This window comes from Carex rostrata, chromosome 25 (assembly GCF_964058835.1).
Source record: "Carex rostrata chromosome 25, lpCarRost1.2, whole genome shotgun sequence".
Classification (NCBI taxonomy): Eukaryota; Viridiplantae; Streptophyta; class Magnoliopsida; order Poales; family Cyperaceae; genus Carex; species Carex rostrata.
Window position 1 is genome coordinate 6,081,809 of NC_135942.1, and position 20,638 is coordinate 6,102,446.

Genomic DNA, 20,638 nt, shown 5'->3' on the forward strand with positions numbered 1-20,638 from the left:
TAAAATAAATTTATTTGATAAATTGGTGAGCTAAATTAATTATTTTTAATAATTACAAGTATATGTACATAATTTTAATGAAAACGTAAACTTATCCGCAAAATTTAATTTAATTGTCCGCATACCGATTAATCATTTAACAATATCATATCCATTCAACGAGTGTATACCGTTATTTACAACACTGTCAAATACTAGATGTAATTGTTGCAAACACAAATAACAGTATAAAGAGAGAATTACTTGACGATACATTATTTTGAGAATTTTAATAATTTTAAAAATAAAATTGAAAATTAAAAATTGAAATCTAATGACATGATTTAGATTATCCACTAACATGTCTATAAAATATGATAAGATTTTAGATACGTTTCTCCGTACAACAAATCACTTAACATTTCAACGATTCAAAATTAATATTCTTTGATGCATCATCAAATAATATTTCAATTGTATAAAATTTAATTACCAGACTATCTATATATTCAATAACATATCTATAAAACAATTTTTTATTTTAATTTGGTTTGAATTTTTAAATTTATTGTTAAAATTATCAAAATGAGCATCGTCAGTCTTGTAATATAAAAATACCATTGAATATGATTTTTAAATGCATCTATGTCCAATTAAAAATAGTATATGACATCCGACATGCAAAACAATAACTGATGTAAGAATAACAATTTAAATGCGATTCCCCAAAATCATGTAGTTACCATTTAATAATATCTCATAATTAAATATCCATGATCGCATTTAGATGGGTTAACAACTTAACACTAACAGTAAGTCAGTTAGTAACAGGGGCAGAGCCAGATGTTTGAATTATTGGGGTCAAACGTGAATAGAGATCAATCATATAAAAATTTTATACTCTAAATGAAGGTCAATTTTACAGTATTCAAAACATTTTGATCTAAACTATACATAAAATCACATATACATATATAAATTTTGAAAATAAATGAGATCAATTGATCCCATTTGATGCTACTACCTCCGTCCCTGGTTAGTAACGCTATTGAAATAGAATGCGTATCCTCTGCATTAACTCAAAAAAGAATCTTTTGAGTTAATGAATATCAACCGTTTGATTTTAAACGGAGTTAATCCGGTAGGGACTCTTTAATATTAGTGTAGATTTAGTCTGCACGAATCTCAAAACAGATGGGATAGTCAAGATTCATTAACTCAAAAAGATTCCATTTTGAGGTAATGCAGAGGATACGAATTAATTGAAATAATAGTCTAATTTAGTCGGAGAGCTCCGTATTAGAGTAGTCGTCTTCGGACAACGGTCGGCGCGACAATGTTATCCAATCTAACGGTCTCTGTCAATCCACGTCGGCTCGTGGAAGCAAGGACGGAGTCGGAAGTCTCTTCTTCGAATTTTAAAACTCTCCGAATAGCAGAAAAGACCCCCCCCATTGGTCCAATGATAGTAGGTCCCGAATTTCCCGATCTTGTGCTCCAGGAGCAAGAGAGAATTTCACTCAATGGCTCAAAATCGCCGGCTGGGTCCGATCTCCACCGCGACCCGATAGTTACTCCTCATACCTTTATTAAATTCACTGACGCGCGGGACCCACGTGACGTAAGAAACTTTTTAGGGACATCTACTTAAAGCGGGAAATAAATCTGCTACGATCCTAAGGGGATTGTAAGGTACTAAAATTCCAAATTCAACCTTTCATTGGTTTTGAGATTCGTGCATAAAAAACAACTTCTATCGAAATTCGTACAACTCAAGAAAATGAAAGGTTGGATTTGAAATTTTAGGACCCTACAATCCCCTTTTATTTACCTCAAAGCGGGTTGAACAAAACATTTATACCCGTAACAAATTCTCACGAGAGAAAGAAACAGTTCACGGGAAAGCGTGCTTGGTCTTGCCGCCGGGCTCTCACCCATTCTCTACTCTTTCTTCCTCTATAAATACTCCCCAGTGAATCTTTCTTTACCTCTTCCACTCCATTGATGCGACTCTTCTCTCCCTCCCTTCTAAACCGCATCGCCCCTTTTGATTTCCTATTTTCAAGACCCTGTCCAAGATCCAGAGGCTTTATCGGATCCAATCGCTTGTTCCTATCCGATAGTTCCATCCGATCGGAGAAGAGTGCTAAGGACATGGCTGTGGCGGAGGAGGCCTCGCCTTCTAGAAGGTTCTGGAATGAAGCCAAGAAGAAAGAGGCTAATTTTGCCATTCTAAGCCCGTTCGTGGTTGCGCTCGCCTCAGGCGGTTTGGAGACAGCTACTTTTAAGAATTATATTCAACAGGATGTGTACTTCCTTAAGGCATTCGCTCGCGCGTAAGTCTAGATGCATGCTGTAGCTTCTTTCTTTTAGAGTGAGGTTGATGGATAATTCGGTCTATAGCCGGGATCTTAGTTGATGGTGTCGTAATTGTACTTAAACAGTCAAAAGTTTGATTCAGATTTAGTTAAGTTAGTTTGTTCCAAGTCAATGAGTGGCGGATAGAAGTTAATTTGGTTTATATGTCAGTTTAATAGCCATTGCATCTTGAAGAATCTTTACCCTAACGTTCACCATAAAAGTGTACTTTACTGAATGATAAACTTAGTATGGTAATTAGGTGACCGGAACTGTTTTGTTAAAAGCGAAGAATTTTATATTTTTTATGCCACTGTTGCTTAGATTCATGTTGGAGATCTGTTTTGGAACTTCTATTTATTTATTTTTTTCTTTTAGAAGGAAATAGGCTAAAAATAGCTAGAGACATACCACCACTCCCTGACAAAAGATACAAAAACATAAAAGGTTGGCGGAGGAAATCACCAATTCGTAAAATAAATTATAAAGAAAAAAAAAGAATGTAATGCATGACCGTAAAATAAATTATAAAGAAAAAACAAGAATGTAATGCAGACAGCAGAAATTACAGTTCTTGATAAGCATTCTTTACCTTTTGGAAATTGTAGATATGAGATGGCAGAGGACTGTGCTGATGATGACGACGACAAAGCAACCATAAGCAAGCTGAAAAATGCTATAGTTGATGAGCTCAAAATGCACAATTCTACCCTACTAGTAAGCTCCGTCCTCATATAAAACACCATTTATTTTGTTGTTGCTTCCGTAAGTTTCCTTCTTTTATGGGGTTGGCTCATTATTTGACTGAAAAGGGCGTTTCCTGTACTTATATACAGCATAAGAGGATGTAAATAAGGTTTAGATTCAGCTTGACCATCTGAATGACCCCCCCCCCACAAGTTTACTTTCTTTTTAGATTTTAAGGTTTCCCTTGAAGAACCTGCACTTGCATTGGGATCTAAACGCTAGGCTCTGGGCAGCAGTGTGGAAAGAATATTTTTTCTTGATTCTCACATAATCTCTCTTGATTATATAGTTTCTTTTCCTTAACAATATCTTTGAATATTTCACTGGTTTAGGGATGGGGAGTGGATCCGGCAAAAGAAACGACTGTTGCAAACCCTGCAACGACCAGATATTGTGATTTTCTTATTGCCACAGCATCTGGCAAGGTGGATTATGGTAAAGGCCCTGGCAAAATTGCAACCCCATTTGAGATGACAAAGATTGCAGCGTACACTGTTGGTGCCATGACCCCTTGCATGCGCCTTTATGCACACCTCGGCAAGGAGCTTAAGATTTTCCTAGAGAGGGAAGAGAATGACCCCCATCCTCATAAGAAATGGATTGATACCTACTCCTCCAAAGACTTTGAGGTTTGATCATTATTTAGTTTCTACACTATGCTGCAATTTGTAATTTACCAGTTTTGAACACTTGAGTTTAAAAGGTAAAATAAACCAAGAAATTTGTCTGCTTTCCTGTTAGTATGAGATAGTTAATGTCATGGTTCGCATCAGCTGGAGTATGTGAAACCCTAGTGGGATTTTGAATTTTTAGATGAAACAATAACAAAACTACCAGCCAACCTACTTTGGTTACAGGATTCGGCCAGGCAGATAGAAGAGCTACTTGACAAGCTGAGCATCTCACTTACTGGAGAAGAGCTTGATGTAATAGGAAAGCTATACCAGCGAGCCATGAAGCTCGAAGTAGATTTCTTCTATGCACAGCGGAGAATATACCCGTCAGTTGTTCCTTTGGTTCAATATCTCAAGCCAAAAAGCAAGCTTGTTATTTTCTCAGACTTTGACCTGACATGCACTACTGTTGACTCATCAGCCATTCTGGCAGAGATTGCAATATTGACTGCACAAAAAACTGATCTTTCTGTGGGTGAGCCTGGGAACTCATCAGGAGATGCAAGAGCCTCTTGGAATGACCTCTCTAGTTTGTATACAGAAGAGTATGAACAGTGTATAGAAAAGCTATTACCCTCTGAAAAAGGTTTGCTACTCAGTGCTTAAACGTGATAAAAAAATTTAAGCAAGAATTGGAGTGATTCTTGTCTTTCCATATGATTCTAACACCTTTTTCAATTCTTGTTTTTCTTTTGGGGATTCCAGCAAAGGAATTTCAGTTTGAGGGGCTCCACAAAGGATTAAAACTACTGTCAGAGTTTGAGAGAGGGGCCAATGCGAGAGTTGTAGATTCAGGTCTGCTCAAAGGGATAAATGTTGAAGACATTAAGAAGGCAGGAGAGCGTCTAATCCTTCAAGACGGGTGTAGAAACTTCTTCCAGAATCTTGTGAATTTGAAACAGGAGCGGGACTTGGATGTACATATTCTCTCTTACTGCTGGTGTGCCGACCTTATCAGATCTGCTTTTTCTTCAGGTACCTTTGTTCCTCGGGTAAAATTTTTGTATTGGTATAGTTCCGGTTGGTTTCGCTTGTCCATTTTTCTTCTTAAATCCCTACTGCAATAATTTTGCTGGTGAACCTGGCAAATTTTGTAGATGCCAAATCAAGAGTAATTGGGTACTTTAAAAAAAATTACGAGTATTTGGACCAGTCACATTCTCTGTTACTATGTTCGGGTTTTCTCCTTTAATAATTGTACTTGTTTGTTTGTTTGGAAAATTATATTAAGGTTAACCCTTTTATATTTTGTCCAGTGGGTTGTCTGGATCACTTGAGCATACACTCGAATGAGTTCTCCTATGAAGAATCTCTTTCCACAGGAGAAATTTCGATAAATATGGAGTCACCCTTGGACAAGGTGGAGAAATTCAAGAGCCTCCTCACCAGCGCGAGTAGCACAGCCATGAGTGGCCACAAGTCAGTGTACATAGGAGACTCAGTTGGAGATTTGCTCTGTCTACTTCTAGCTGATATAGGCATTGTGGTTGGTTCCAGTACCAGTCTCAGGAAAGTCGGTGAAAGTTTTGGTGTCTCCTTTGTACCATTATTTCCTGGTGTGGTAGAAAAACAAAGGCAAGTTGACAGAGACGAAATGCCAGTCTGGAGGGGATTGTCAGGTGTTCTCTACACAGTCTCTAGCTGGTCTGAGATACATGCTTTCATTCTAGGGTCGTGATTTTTTATCCTTTCCTCCTTTTGGTTTTTCATCTTTTTCTTTCATAAAGCAAGATGATTTTGGAAATTCTTGTATACAGAAGAAGGAAAAAAAAATGCTCAAGGGAGAGCTGTGGCTGCTTTTATGAAAGCTGCAGGTCAATTATTGACTTTTGTACTATCGTCGTCTTCATGCAATATTTTTGAAGGTTTTGTATTGAAATACAGCCGGTTTCTCAAGTGATGTATGGTCATATGGAATCTTTTACAATTACTAGATCTTGACCGTTCTTTTAAACTTGGCACAAATCTCAAAGCCCAATAATACTGTCCCTTATGGTGACTTGAATCCCAAACCGGTTGAGATTTAATCACAAGCCGTAAAGTGAGGTAATCCTCTGCAATACCTGACAAGATATTGATAGGGCTGCAAAAAAAAGATGGTAGTTCGTGATTCAATTGACTTTGATTTGTAAAAAAATCGCAATTAACTTGTTCAATTGAAGTTCATTATGTAACAAATTAAACTAGTTTGGTTCGAATTTTATTCAAACTCAAACTGGGCGGCTCGGTCCGAGCTAGACCAAGCTCATGGCTCGCTCGTTTTAGCAACGAGCGAGTCATGAGCGAGCCAACATTCAGATCCAAATTGAAAAAGTGGCTCGTGGCTCGCTTGTCTTGACAACGAGCGAGCCGAACTAACTCGTGAAAGTTTGTGGGCCAAAAACCCAAATGTATTAGATAATATAATATAAAGTCTACCATAAATTAAGTTTGTAATTAAATTCATACATACTAAAATACTAAATCTCCAAATTAATACAAACATAGTTCACAAAATAAATGCATGCATACTAAATTCACACAAATTCATACTTAGATCGAGCTAGCTCGCTAGCTCGCGAGCGAGCTAGGCCCCAGCTCAAACTTGTTAATTTTAGATCGAGCTTGTGATGAGCTTACTCTTTAATAGCTCGGTATTAACGAACGAGTTGTTAGCGAGCGAGTCATGATTGATCCACAAGCTACGAGCTCTCTTGCCACCCCTAAATTGGGTATAGTTCGTTCGAAATTGATTCGCTAACTATTTAGGTTCAAATCTCAAATTTAACATGCACCGTTCAAATTAGAGCAACATCAGTGGCTCAGTGCAAAATCAAGATTTCATTTCAAATAGGTACAAATAGATACCTTATATGATCAGGTAAGATCCAATGCAATGCTTAGTTTAAGCTATCCAATTTTCAAAATATAACTAAGGGCAGTAGGGCTGCCAAAAAAAAAATTGTGGTTCTTGACTCGATTGACTTTGATTCGAATTTTTTTTACAATTAACTCGTTCGATTGAAGTTCGTTGTAAAACAAATTAAACCAATTCAGTTCGAATTTTATTCAAACACAAACCCAAACTAAAGTAAATTTAATTTGGTTTGATTCGTTTGCAGCCTAGACTAACAGAGGCTTTCATTTTCAGGACAATGGAGATTTTAAATAGAGAAAAGGTACTGTTCCCCGGGCTACAGTCCCCCAAAAATCTCTGTGTATAAAAGCCTTCCCTTTTTAGCTTAGTTTTGACGCGTTTTTAACTGCCACAACTGTCATAATTTCAACTGCTATAATTTTAAGTACAATATGTATGTTTATAGGATTATATGTGTATGTTTATAGGATAATATGTGTATGTTTACAGGATAATATGTGTATGTTTACAGGATATTATGTGTATGTTCACAAAAGGTGGTCCCCAACAGCTGTCACGCGTTTTTAACAGCTTTCACGCGTTTTTAACAGTTTTCACACGTTTGTATGTTTACAGGATTTGTTGAATTAGTTTACATGATTTAGTATTGATGTTTACAGGATTTAGTATTGATGTTTATAGAATTAGTTGAAAATATCTGGGAATTTTTGGGGGACTGGAGTTAGAGGACTGTTAGCTGCTTTCTTTTAACTAAGATATTGGAGGTTGATTATTAATACTTTGTGAAAATGAAAAATAATTTATTTCTTCAGTGGACAATTTAGTTACGGTTTGAATTGATTAACAAAGATGAACATCGTAAGGTGCGTATCATAGTCGAAGGATTCGAAAATTAAATCTAAATAATTCATTTTTTTGGGTGATGCTGAATTGAACATCGAATTATTTGGTTGACCAAATTTTGACCAAATTAAATCCGAATAATTTGCGAATTTACAAATTTTTTCCGAATTTTACGAATTATTCGCGATTTTTATTTTTTATTTTTCTCATAACATATTTGTTTTTTGTTTTACTCTCTTGCATGACTGAGATTTCTGATCTAGATAATTCCAAATCATTTTCAAATTATATCTGAATTATTATCGAATCACGAATTTTTGACCTCACCGAATCGAACCCGTGTTACCAAATTATATCTGGACATATTACTCACCCATCTTTTATACGTTTTTAGATGTGTTTTTTTTTCTCCGTTCAATATAACGAATATTTCTGATGATCTATAAGAAATTGTGCAAATATAAAATCACGAACATCTTTTACACAATTTTCTCTTTCAAATAAGATCTATGATGACATACTTTCGAGTTGTCCGTTGCACAAATATTCATACCTCATCGAGCAAGTATTCATACCTCGTCATGTAAGTGTAAATAGTTCATGTATCAAGAGAATTACAAGCATATGTGCATACCTCAATTAATTTTACGAGAGCAGTTGAATAGTATCGAACATTGTTTTATTGCTTTCAAGTTCAATTTTATTTTTTGAAAATAAAAAATAGTTGCCACATGTTTCACTGTTAAAACAAAAATAATCTATCAAATTCTACAAATCATGTAATTGAAATGTTACAAAAAAAATATATATTTAAAAGAAACAAAACATACTTCATTGAAGTATTCATAGTTAAGATATCAAGTATTCATTCATACACGTTGAAATATGCATACCTAAGGCATCAATTATTCATTCATACACCTCTATTTTTTTTTTCAAAATTTCTTTTTTGTCATTTCTTAGTACTTAGTATGCACTGGCGTAATTCACCATTAATAAAGTTTTATTTTTTCCTAATTAACTTGCTACTTCATGATGAAGATGAACATAGACACAAAAGTAATTGATTGCATCCATAGAACAAAATTAGTTGAAATCGATCCATTTAGCACTCATTTTGAGACGATCAACAATGATGGATCTAACCCGGCGGAGGCGTGCTTGATTGGAATGGAGTATATCAAGTATTTATTTATACAAGTTGAAGTATTTATTCATACACGTTGAAGTATTCATAACATGTAGTAGGTTTTATCATCAATTTCAGTTTTTCTTTTCAATTGATTTTGTTACCTAGAACAATCAGACAAGTTACGATTAGATCTTTCACCTTTTCCAATTTATAAGAAGTAGAGGGACCAGACTGTCATTATCTCCAATTTATCGACACATCTCCTCTTGGATAACATACAGACGAGATACAAAAATCACTGGTATCAATCGGGCTCAAAATGATGGAGCAGGAGCACTGTTTTATTTGCTGGTAGTTAGATGTCTACACTTTTTTTTTAATTATATGACTTTAGTTTTTAGGTAGTTTGTATGTAGTTGTCTTTCAGATTTTTTTTATGGCAATGTAAAACTTTGTTAGACTCCTTAATTAATTTACTATACCATGGTATCCCATTAAAAAAAAAAGAAAAAAAAGAAGATTGATTTTTGATTTAAAGTCTTTATCCACTGTTCGTTGTTATTGTGTATATATAATGCTTGAGCATATATTTTGAATGTTAAAATAACAAAAATTTCAGGAACTGATATGTAACTTTCATATACCTTCTTGTCAGATTTTTTTCTAGCTCTTGATGATCCTCTGCTACTTTTTATTAGGTCAATTTTTATTACTAGATTGCATGACTAAACATAAATATGAACGCCTATTATTTCTCTTTAAGGACCTATTTATAAACTTCAAATGAGGGTATTAGTGGGTGTAGTGATATTGGTACCACAGGTACTAGTGGGGCTATGGACATGCTGCTATATTGAGTTTTGCATCTAATTTTGTATTTTTGTGAATTACATAGTTGTAAGTTTAAGCCTTACAATTGTATACTTGGATGAGTTGAGCCTTACAATATATTAGGGCCTGTTCGGCAGCATGAGAATTTTGTGGGAGTGAGAATTTCAATTTGTCAAAACCAAAGTTATTTAACCCATAAGAAATTTGTAAATGTAGGTGTTCAGCAAATGCATGGAAAATTTGTTAGGATGTTTGTTTATTTTTCTTTTTATAGAAGATGTAATAATAATATTAAACTATATTAAGTGTATTAATACTAATCATGATCAGTATAATTGTATATATCATATTCTAAAAAATTTAAATGAGTGAATTGACTATACAATGCAAAGTGATATCAGAGTGAACTGACCACACACTGCAAAGTGATAAATGAGTGAATTGACCACACATTGAAAAGTGATATCAGAGTGAACTGAACACACTGCAAAATGAAAAATGAGTGAATTGACCACACATTGAAAAGTGATATCAAAGTGAACTGACCACACACTGTAAAGTGATAAATGGGTGAACTGACCACACAATGAAAAGTAATATCATGATTGACTATACACTACAGAGTGACAAAAGAGTGATCATGACCATTTTTTTCAAAAAAAAAAAAATCTAAATTGTTTATATATAGAGCTATTGCAGCAAATGCTTATTCACATTTTTCATAGCAAAATAATGGATCATCTTCTTCAATGGAAAATGAATAATGATGATGAGGATTATAAAAATCTCATCATGCCATATATAGAGAGAAATATAATGGAATCAACTCCATTCCATACTTCAATCTTAACTGGAATGATGTATGTCAATGAAGTCTTAGATGGTCATGAGTGTCACTGTGAGCAAGAATTTCATATGGAGACTTTTGTTTTTTGTACATTTGTCAAGCTATTGAGAGACAAAGAGTTGCTCCAGGATAGACAAATGTTGATTGAAGAACAAGTTGTAATGTTCTGATACACACTTGCTAAAAATGCAAGCAATCGCATTGTGCAAGAACGATTCCAACGGTCGGGTGATACAATAAGCTGTTACTTTCATATTGTAATTAAGGCTATTACTTGACTATCTGCAAAAATCATAATGCCCCCTCGACTTCATACGCCCCAACTTATCAAATTCAGAACAATGTTTATTCATTTCTTTAAGGTAAATTTAATTTCAATCATTCTCAAATTAATGTTTTTTTTTTAAATTAAGGTAAGTTTAATTATTCACTACTTTTTAATATACATGATTGTATTGGTGTCATTGATGGTACACATGTTCCTATAACTATTGCTTACGAAGATCAAGCTCCATATCGTAATAGAAAACAAACATTGCTTACAAATGATATTGTGGATGTACCAGATGGAGATGAAGAGTACAGCGAAGATGTTGAAAGACTTACTAATTAACGTCAGGCAGGAAATAAAAAAAGAGATGAAATTGCTAGGCTTATGTGGGATGATTATGTTAGATGTCATAATAGGAACTTAATCTAAAATTAGCTTAATCTATTACAATTAAGTATTGCTAGTTTAATTATGCTTGTTTAATAATTTCTTGTATTATTAAATTGTTATTTTTTAATTAATTTTAGTCTTTATTATACTTTTAAATTATGTTTTGTTTAATTATTATTCTAATGTTGAAATGCTATTTAAAATAATTATTTATTCTTCATTGTATTTATTTTTTAATGTGTTTAATTATTATTCGAAATGTATTCAATAGTATTCATTTTTGAATGTGTTTAATTATTATTCGAAATGTATTCAATAATATTCATTTTTGAATGTGTTTAATTTTCTCACCTCCAGCATTTGGGAAATAAAACAGAGCTCTGAGTAGAGCTTTTTTTTTTTTTTTTTAGCTTTGATCTGTTGTAAAATAGAAAAGTTACCTACATGGTTTTGAAAATAGGAATACATAGTGAAACCTCTAAACACTTCGGCCCTGTTCGGCAGCCCTATTGGAAATAGGAATAAAAAATTTTGAATAAAAAATTACTGTTCACGTGGAAAAAAAAATCAGTTTGAGTAAATTTTTTTCCCATGTGAACAGTAATTTAGTAATTTTCTTTTTACTGCCAAACAAAACCTTCATGAGAATAAATAAGGTAAATTTAATTTTCCTGTGAATTCCCAAGGGAACACCTACAGCCCGTTTTTTTATTAATAGAAAATAAATAAATAAAATATCGTTAAAGAAGATAGTTTTGCGGTAATTTCGATATCTAAGTAGAACGGGTTGGATTATCTCGTCCTACAGGACGAGACAGTTTATCCCATCCCACTATCCCAACTCCTAATTAAATAAACTTTAACTAAACAGAGGAAAAAACCAGGACGTTAAAAACTTTCCCGTCCAACTGTCAAAAAAGAAAAAAAAAACCGGGACGGAGTGGATTGTCCTGTCCGACCTCAATTGGTAATCGGTACCAATGAAATTCTTATTGACCTCTGTTGATTATTCTATTGGAAAATTTGAATTGTTGAAAGGGGTTTGACCTTATGAAAATTAATTAAAAATGAATATGTCTTCTAAACATGAATCTGCCTTCTAATAACAATCATCAATTGAACCACTTCGAATCATTTTTTTTTCCACTCCTGGATGGTGCAATCTACTCCGTCCAATTTTTTTTTTTTGCGGTCGGACGAATTTTTTTTTTTACCGTGCCTGATTTTCTCCTCCGTTTAGTTAAAATTTATTTAATTAGGAGTTAAATTAATGGGACAGAATAAACTGTTCAGTCCCGTAGGCCGGGATAAACCAACCCATTCTACCTAGCTATCGAATTTTCTGCAAAACAATATCCTTTAACGATATTTTATTTATTTATTTATTTTCGATTAATTAAAAAAACGGCACCTGCAGCCGAATACGGAATACCCCTAACTTGGTTGTGATTTTTTTTCCAGAAATTTGTGTTTATTACGAGGTGCTTCCTATGATGGACAAAAAAGCAAAATATACCTTTCTACTGCCTAAAACTAACTAGGAGGGTAAACTAGTAATTTTAGATAAAATATCAGTGAAATTAAAAAGTTACAGCTAACACCTCCCCATCTTCCGACTTCCGTGAACATTATTGGAGCAACTTCTTATAAATTTCCCCTCCCCTCCCTCTCTTATACATTTACTGGAGCAGTCTTAATTTCTCTCTGAGCGCATCTTTGTGCTCTACTCCGGAGGTCATATCAGTTTCTCCCAAATGGAGGCGGAAGAGGCTCCGCCGTCTTTGCTCTCTCTGTGTATAAAAACCACAGCCTCCACGATCGCATATGGTGCGTTCTTCTCCAGTTCTTTTTTCTATTCAATGCTTTTAGGGTTTAATTAACGCAGGAGAAGAAAACCCTCTCCTATGTGAAGAAAAGGTCCTCAGTTCTACAGTTAGGTTAATTCCAAAAGGTTTTGGCAAAGTAAGGCACTGTTTTTACTATTCTTGGAAATTCTGGTAAATTGATCTCAATAAAAATTATGCCTTGGTCCCAGTTCCACCTAATTATGCCTTGGAAATTCTGCAGCTGTACATGCCCAAATAAGGGATCATATCCTAATTGAATTCATCCGATCTAAAATGAACACACAGATCGTACGCTCCTGTAATTCAGTGTTCCTAATACTGATCTGGATTATCTGATCAAATCAGAAAGTTCTACTATGATAGCAGAACCCTGTTTCTGTAGAACCAATAGAAGCAGATATGATCGTGCTTGGGTGACAGTCTATTTTCTTTCTAAATCTATTTGTGCGTGGGATGAGTCTTTTTTGCCCCCACAAAATATTTAAGTTATCAATCATACTCTGCAAATGGGAATATCCTGCACGCCTCTTGAAAAAACAAAAAATGTAAATGTGCATCTCCTTATCTAATTCAAAGTACTCTTATACTACTACCCTTTTATTTTCTTATCTATGGAGAGTCAATTGCCTAGGAACAAGTATTACTTGTGTATTGTTGGAGTAAATTTGGAAAAATGGGGTATAAAGAAGATTTTCATGTGCTGTGACCTAACATTTCTTATGTATTATGGGGCATATAAATGATGTCTCCGTTCCAGATTATATATGTTTCTGATATTTTCTTGAAGGTTAGACGGCGAAGTGCCATCTAATGGGTTGTATTAATTATACAAAATGGTACAAGTTCAGTCTTTACAATAAATAAAAAGAAACAGCAAACCAAGATACAAAATAAAACGCTTAGCCTACATCAAAGTCTCCTACAATCAAAGAGCTTCGGTTGATCAACAGTGACACGGCCATACTGAGATGTCAGCCACAGTTTCCAGTGCCAGCATTTCCATACCTCGATTTTCCCTGAAAGACACTGGTTTCTTTCTTGCCACAATGCCCAGCACCTTGCTATCCACTTTACGTTCCAAGTGCTCTATCCCCACAAAGCTTTGTCCTGTTGTACCATCACTTTATTATTATAACTTACTTTTTCATTTTTTTATAATTTTGTTAGGATGTAATTATTTGCAAGATGTGCTTGAGCTACCATTTGATCTTCTCGAGACCTTAGTAATGGATTTGACTCCTCTTGCCTTACATACCCTACATGAAATGTAAGGGAGAAAATCTTTCCATCTCTTTCACATTTCTTTTCCTTGTTGTTTTTTCAACTGAAAGATAGTGTGACATCATATTTGCAGATTAAAAGGCAACTGTGCTGAGGAACCTGTGGCTCGTGACAACTCCAATCCTAGAAAACGAGGAAGGTGAGGTAACTCAATACTAAATTTTAGTTAGGATGATTTTAAGTAAAGAGCTTCCAGAATTTTGATTGCTGAAAGGAATTTAACATATGGAGTGAGCCCCCCCCTCCCCCTCCTCCTCATCATTTTACTCTAAAAGTATCCTACTGAGTTCCGTATGCTTGGTTTTTCAAAATATTTCTTGAGGTATCCCCCTTTTCAGTCTCCTCTATGGAAAAAGAATGAGGCATGATACAGGGTTTTTTGGGTAGGAAAAGTGACTGTCACGGAGAGGTGGAGTTTGGATTTAGGAAGTTGACTTTTTTTAAGCTGAACCTTTTTCAAATTTGTTGAACAAAATTTTGTTTATTTTGTTAGGTACAAGATCCTTGACCAAGCATGGGAGAAGCTATATAAAAAGCGATGGACTGAGCAATGCAATTCTAGAACTCCAGACTGGCATCAGCTGTACTGTGAGAAGCATCTCAATGAGTACGTCTAAAAGAGAAAACTATTTTGCGCACAAATTTAGTTCGACTTTTAACATTACAAGTAGCATGAGAAAACAAGTATACTTATCCTGCAATTTACCCCAGTTGCACAATAATGCATTTACTGGAAAGAGGAAATAATTAGACTCATTATACCCTTTTTTGGTTATAATCATTTAATGCTATTATTTTTATTGTGATAATCATTTAGCAATAGTTATTAAATTCAACATTAATACAAGTTTTATCATCGTCGCTGTTCGTGTTGACGTCATGATGTTTTTACTATGATGATGATGATTGTGATCATTGCTGTTGTTATTGTCATAGTGGTAATCATTGTCATGGTCATGGTCATTAATATTATTAAAACTTTTATCTTTTCCCTGTATTAGGTGCTTTGAGGAAGCCATAGAGACAGCATCACTTCCCACCTTTTCTGGTAGTATTTGTGAACTGACTGTATCAGGTAATTTATTATTTAAGATTACTATGCTGGTATTGGGTTTAGTTGTAGGGTCCTGTGAGGTTGTGTAGTGTTTCTTTCTCAGATGCTCTGTACATGTCATCTTCAGGACCAGTAACTAATATGTCTAGGTCTAAGTACCACTGTACCAGCCACAAGGAGAGAATTTTGGTTCCAGTTTCTGTTGGAATATCATAAAGGTTAGTGTTTTGTGTATGCAGATAAAATAATGGATGCCATTGGTCATGAGCAGAGATTTTCTGACGATTGGAAGAAATTGTCATACCACTGCATCAGATTTGGGCCCCATTCTAGGTATTCTAGTGTTACAGAAAACCAAAAGCTACATAAAAGAAAGAGAATGACAAGAAGTAAGATCTGGTTGGTATTAACCATCCCATATCTATCAGCCCGTGCTACCAGTATAACTCCAGTTAAGGACCTGATACAGTTAGATGGTGCCCAAGAATTGTTGGTCTCCTATCGGAGGGCCAGATCATGTTAGCAGCACCAAGCACCAGAAGCACGCACGGTTCATATTTGAGATTTGATATATTGTTAGGTTTATAACAGCATGTATTATTTTCTGTTTTATGCATGTAGATACCTGAGACTACATAATGTGCTTTGTGTCCAGGAAATGGCTGTAAGTTCCTCTAAATCTTGGAAAGTTAATTAGAAGTTAAAATAATTACATAAATTACCATCATGTTTCTTCTTTTTGTAACAAAATATATCTACATTTTTCTTTTCTAAAATTAGATCTTAAGAATTAAGAAAAGAACAGTTCTGGCAGTTGAGATGCACTTACTGAAATTTTTAACATTTGAATACATGTCTATTTGCAGGAACTGCTCATAGGTTGCAAATTGGAAAGGTTGACGTTCATAAGAATTAATGCACAAAATCAGGCAAGCATTGATTTGTAGAATAAAGAGATTTTAATTTGTAGACATTTTTTTTTATCAAGAATGGTACTCGGTGCAGCTTCTTTTGTTCTTACAGAGGTCTTGAATCAACTTATAGTGGTACTCCGTACTCCTACCGTTTCTGACCGGCACAGTGCATGGAAGTCCTGCTATAAAATAGAATCAGACCAAGTTGAGCTTTGAGTAGAAACTAGATACGCAACTAAGCTTCCAGCATGCAATTTTGCTTCAATAACTCCAAGCTGTCTACTTTTCCCTTGACTAACATGAAATTTTAGAGTCAACTTACGCTCAAACATCCAACTTAATAAGTGTCTTATCCAAGTAAACCGTTAGCTTATTTTTGTTCAATTTTTTATGGAACAGATTGATGGTGCATGCATGCTTATAAACCAGAACAGACTCACGTTACACTGTCTACAGTTCATTCACTGCCAGCTTCCCCCTGGTTCCATGAACCAGGTTTATGACAGCATATGCACTGAGGGATCTGCCCATAACTTGCGAACTTTGAATTTTATTTCTTCCCGCTTTTTCGAGACCAGGTCTTCTGGCCTCTTGTCCCTATTGTCATCAGGAAGGTAACTGTTTTTTTGTTATTCCTTTCTTCTCTTTGCTTATAAGCCCATGCAATTTTCAAATTTGCAAACCCTTGCAAATAATTAACTATTTCCACAAATCAAACTTGCAACGATTATTCCTTGGCTTAGTGCTGTTTCACATTGTAAATCTACAAATAATCATTGGTTGGCATACTATAATTTATGCCAAATGATCATTACAATATATTTATTTTTTATTTAGAAATTGAGACGTAAACACTTGAATTCTGGTCAAAGCTCCATAAACAATATCAAATTGAGATGATGATGCATGATGGTTTCTGAGTGGTTATGTGTATTCATTATATTTTGTCCCTGTCTTATTAAATAGGAACTTGAAATTAGTGTGTTTTCGGGATACCAAGCTACAGCAAGCTAGTGCAGGACCAATCTTCCAATCACTACTTCAATCATCATGTAAACTGCATTCACTTGAGATGTCAGACAACTATGTGAGTCTCTCAGTGTATTTCATGTTAAGAGTTGTAGTCGTAACATATGGCCCATTAAGGTGTGCGGAAATTTGTCTGAATTAATATATTATCATATGTACAAATACTACAAACTACTGACTAGGAGATGTTTTATCTTAAGATATGAAAATTAGAGTTGTACTGGTAACGTATGGCCCATTGAGGTGTGAGGAAATTTGCGGTTTCTGTTTAATCTGGGTTAATATATGATCATATGTATAAATAATACGGACTACTGATGTGGATATGGTTTATTTTAAGATATGAAAATTACACAATGTTATTTGTAAATGGTTGATTTGTGTTAATTTGAATTGGTGCAGATTAAGAGATGGCTATCAGATATGATCAGGACTTCCAGTAATTTTTCATCACTGCCTGAACCATCTACTTGCTTGAATTCCATTTCTGCCTTGAATTTGAGGTGCTAATTTCTACAAGAATGATCATATTTCTTTATATTTACATTGTGTTTAACACAAGCCTTGCAAATAAATCCTATTTTACCAACACTGTAACCTTTTGAGGGTAAGCTTATAAATTTGTATATAATGTATCAGGAGCAACTGTTTGGAGCAGACTGATGCAGAAGAACTTTGTTTTTTGCTACAAAAGATGCCTAATTTGACAAGCTTGGATCTAAGCGACAACACTCTCACTGATGAGGGAATCAGGTACATGTTTATTTAATTTTTTGCAACGAAGTTTGCATATGGACAATGGAAAGCTAGTTTGCTGTAATTTTAAGCTTTGATTAAGCAATTAAATGAGAAAAATCTAATTTGAACGATTATCAAAATTGGCCATACGTATGGTAGGATTGTAATGCTAGCAAGTTGTGCAGTTAGTTTGGCTTCAGACATTTAAATATGTTGTTCAAATTGGTTCTTTGTTTGGGACTAAAGGCTTGGTTGTTGTTGCTCAAATTGTTTCTTTTTGCGATCTCATGTAAAATGTCATGTGCAGATATCTGATCCCTTTCTTTGTGTGGGCCTTTGGAAAAGAGAAGCCTCTTTCAGATCTGTCTTTAGAGAGTTGCACTATAACAGAGAAGGGGTTTCATGAACTAATCAGACACTGCCTTCCTGTTTGTAAAGAGCCCCTTAACAAGCTCTCCCTTTCAGATAACCGCCTTGGAAGGTCCCTTTTCTTCCTATTACTTCTTTTTGTTATTGGCAACATATTTACCTGTGAAAGACCGTTAAATATCATAGAGCCATATTTTCTAATTATTGTTTTGAATTTTTTTGTGTGTGTGTGTGTGGGTGGGGGGGGGGGGGGGGGGGGGGGGGGGGGGGGGGCAGAAACTAGTTTTGTAGATATGTGTCCTTTGCTAAACCCATTAATTTGACATCTTGCCTCTTGAAACGAAAGATCAAAGTTTCTTGTAGTATATTCAGTATGTCAGGGTTTTACTGGGATTGACCCTAAGTGTTTTACCTCATATACCCAAATTTTCTGTCTATTACAAAATTCAGTACTGTGGCTGAAAATTTGGCAAAACTGATGGGAGAGTCACATGTGAAGGAATTAAAAATTGAAGATATTTCTTTGGGGGAGTCGGGCTTTAGGAATCTCATACTACATATGCCTCGAGAGGTCTCTCTTTCTCATATCAATGTCAGGTAACTATTTTCTCTCTTCTCTTCTCCTTTTTTTTTTTTTTTGGAAGGATTTCCATAGTACAACTTGTACTAAGGTTGGGAAAGTTGCAATCGTTAAATTTATACAAACCTGAACTTTTCACTTGTCTTGTTTTATTTTTTAACTGAATTTTTTTGTGGGAGTCATGGTCTTAACTTAGGCTTAAACAACTAGAACTGATCAGAAAGCCCCATTGATTTCTCTTATAGCACATCACACAGTCGGTCCCTATACTGCTCAAGCTTAGTTTTTGAGCTGTATTAATAGACCAAATTAAGGATCTTAACTGAGTTCCTACTGAATGATTCTACTATTACAAGTACTCAATTTGAATTTCAGCTACCTTTGGCAGTAAAAACCGAGGTAGGGTTGAGGCAGCAAATTTCATCTCAGAGATAATTTGCCGGGCCCCACATCTAGTGTCAATCAATGCAGCATTTAATATCATGCCTCCTCAATCTGTTCCTGTGATTTTCAATGCCCTGGATGCACACTTCAAAGGTGCATATTTTTGGGGTTGTTTCATTATTATCTCTCTAAGACTAGTGATGTTGTTCTCTCTTCTTGGTTTTGCTGTCCTGGTTGCTAGGAGTAGTCTTGGATTTTATTTGATGCCTCCTTGTCAGGATTCTAGGGTCATGTTTGTTTTTTGGTCAAGTGGGAGCAGCAGCATGAAATAAAATCCAAGACTGGTAATTCAAAAAGAAAAGGAAAGGCTATCAGGACCCAGAATCAATCTGGACCACCAATTCTTTATTTTAACATCAGTCTAAACCAGATTTTAGCTCAACACATGCACCTCAATCAACATTGTTATATTCATCATGACTTGCAGTTGTACGCTTTTAATTTTATCAAGGTTTATTGGTTTCTGGTAGTTAATTTGCTTCTTCTTTTTTTTTCTTGTGTCCAGAGAGGGGAAAACTTGAGTTGCTTGATTTGACAAATAATGCCAAGCTATTCCACTCGGAAATGGTATCAGAAATTGCAAAATTTCAGCAGAGGGGCAACCCTGTTGTGAATTTGTCACGTCGGCCAATCCATCCTGAGATGTTTATTCATGATGATGATCCTTAGATACAAGGCATTGGTGTAGACAAGTCATGTAATCCCTAATGTAAGTTATATATATATTAAAAATAGCGTGAACTTCGAGAAATAAAGAACGTAAACTTCTCTTCTTGAACCTTGAAGTGGACCCACATATTTGGGAGTTTCAAGGAATACTTTACCTCGGCTTTTTACCTAACATTGTCATCTGAACCTCATATTTTTGTACTAAAAGAAATTTTTCCTTGTTGTTTCTATGGTTGGAAAATTGTTAGGTTTAGGGGATTCAGGGGCCAAAATTACTAACACGTACCTTGTAGCGCTGACCTGTTACCTCCGGAGGTCTTGGCTATAATAGAATTCACATCCTCCCAGGTACCTGACTGAACCTGACCAAAACAGATGGTCCAGATTTACTCTCAGTCCAGATTTTTAAACTGACCTGTTACACCCTATGTCATCCCGAGTAATCACCGGTTGAGAGTAAATCTGGGCCGTCCGTTTCAGCCAGGTTCAGTCAAGTACCATCCGCTATAATACAAGTATATAACTAGAGTGATAATAGAATTGAATGGATGAAATGATAAAGAGCTCTGAAACCTAAAGAGAATACTATTTAGTTTTCACCTGTTGTAACAGTGAGAGAATTGGAAATGATATAATAATAACCAATCTTGTTTAACAACTACGACAAGGGACATAATAATTATGTATAAAAAAATAAAAAATAACAAAATTGTAGAGATGCTTTTAAGACTTTAGATAGATTGTCTTAAAATTTGGTGCAGTTTGAATTATTTGATGACTGATT

The 20,638-nt window shown here is 34.9% G+C and overlaps 2 protein-coding genes across 7 annotated transcripts; both read left to right on the forward strand.

The window, feature by feature from the left end:
• The first annotated feature begins 1,810 nt into the window (after positions 1-1,810).
• On the forward strand, positions 1,811-5,650 carry LOC144576083 (heme oxygenase-like, multi-helical). Of its 2 annotated transcripts, XM_078326335.1 has the most exons (7): positions 2,135-2,315; positions 2,719-2,839; positions 2,946-3,054; positions 3,417-3,713; positions 3,942-4,344; positions 4,464-4,733; positions 5,015-5,650. In XM_078326335.1, the coding sequence occupies exons 1-7, from the start codon at positions 2,285-2,287 to the stop codon at positions 5,434-5,436; spliced, it is 1,653 nt and encodes a 550-aa protein (XP_078182461.1). In that variant the 5' UTR covers positions 2,135-2,284; the 3' UTR covers positions 5,437-5,650. The 2 variants fall into 2 exon arrangements, with proteins under 2 accessions (XP_078182459.1, XP_078182461.1); XM_078326333.1 differs by lacking the exon at positions 2,719-2,839 and having other exon boundaries at positions 1,811-2,315.
• Positions 5,651-12,600: 6,950 nt separating this feature from the next.
• LOC144576130 (RNI-like superfamily protein) lies at positions 12,601-20,080 on the forward strand. Of its 5 annotated transcripts, XM_078326404.1 has the most exons (17): positions 12,601-12,756; positions 13,944-14,043; positions 14,131-14,196; positions 14,551-14,664; positions 15,059-15,132; positions 15,351-15,444; positions 15,733-15,775; positions 15,978-16,040; positions 16,425-16,639; positions 16,992-17,112; positions 17,457-17,557; positions 17,694-17,807; positions 18,100-18,273; positions 18,612-18,758; positions 19,130-19,278; positions 19,691-19,867; positions 19,921-20,080. In XM_078326404.1, the coding sequence occupies exons 1-16, from the start codon at positions 12,684-12,686 to the stop codon at positions 19,852-19,854; spliced, it is 1,812 nt and encodes a 603-aa protein (XP_078182530.1). In that variant the 5' UTR covers positions 12,601-12,683; the 3' UTR covers positions 19,855-19,867; positions 19,921-20,080. The 5 variants fall into 5 exon arrangements, 3 of the variants coding, with proteins under 3 accessions (XP_078182530.1, XP_078182529.1, XP_078182531.1); XR_013518603.1 differs by having other exon boundaries at positions 19,117-19,278; positions 19,691-20,080; XR_013518604.1 differs by having other exon boundaries at positions 18,661-18,758; positions 19,691-20,080.
• Positions 20,081-20,638: the final 558 nt, after the last annotated feature.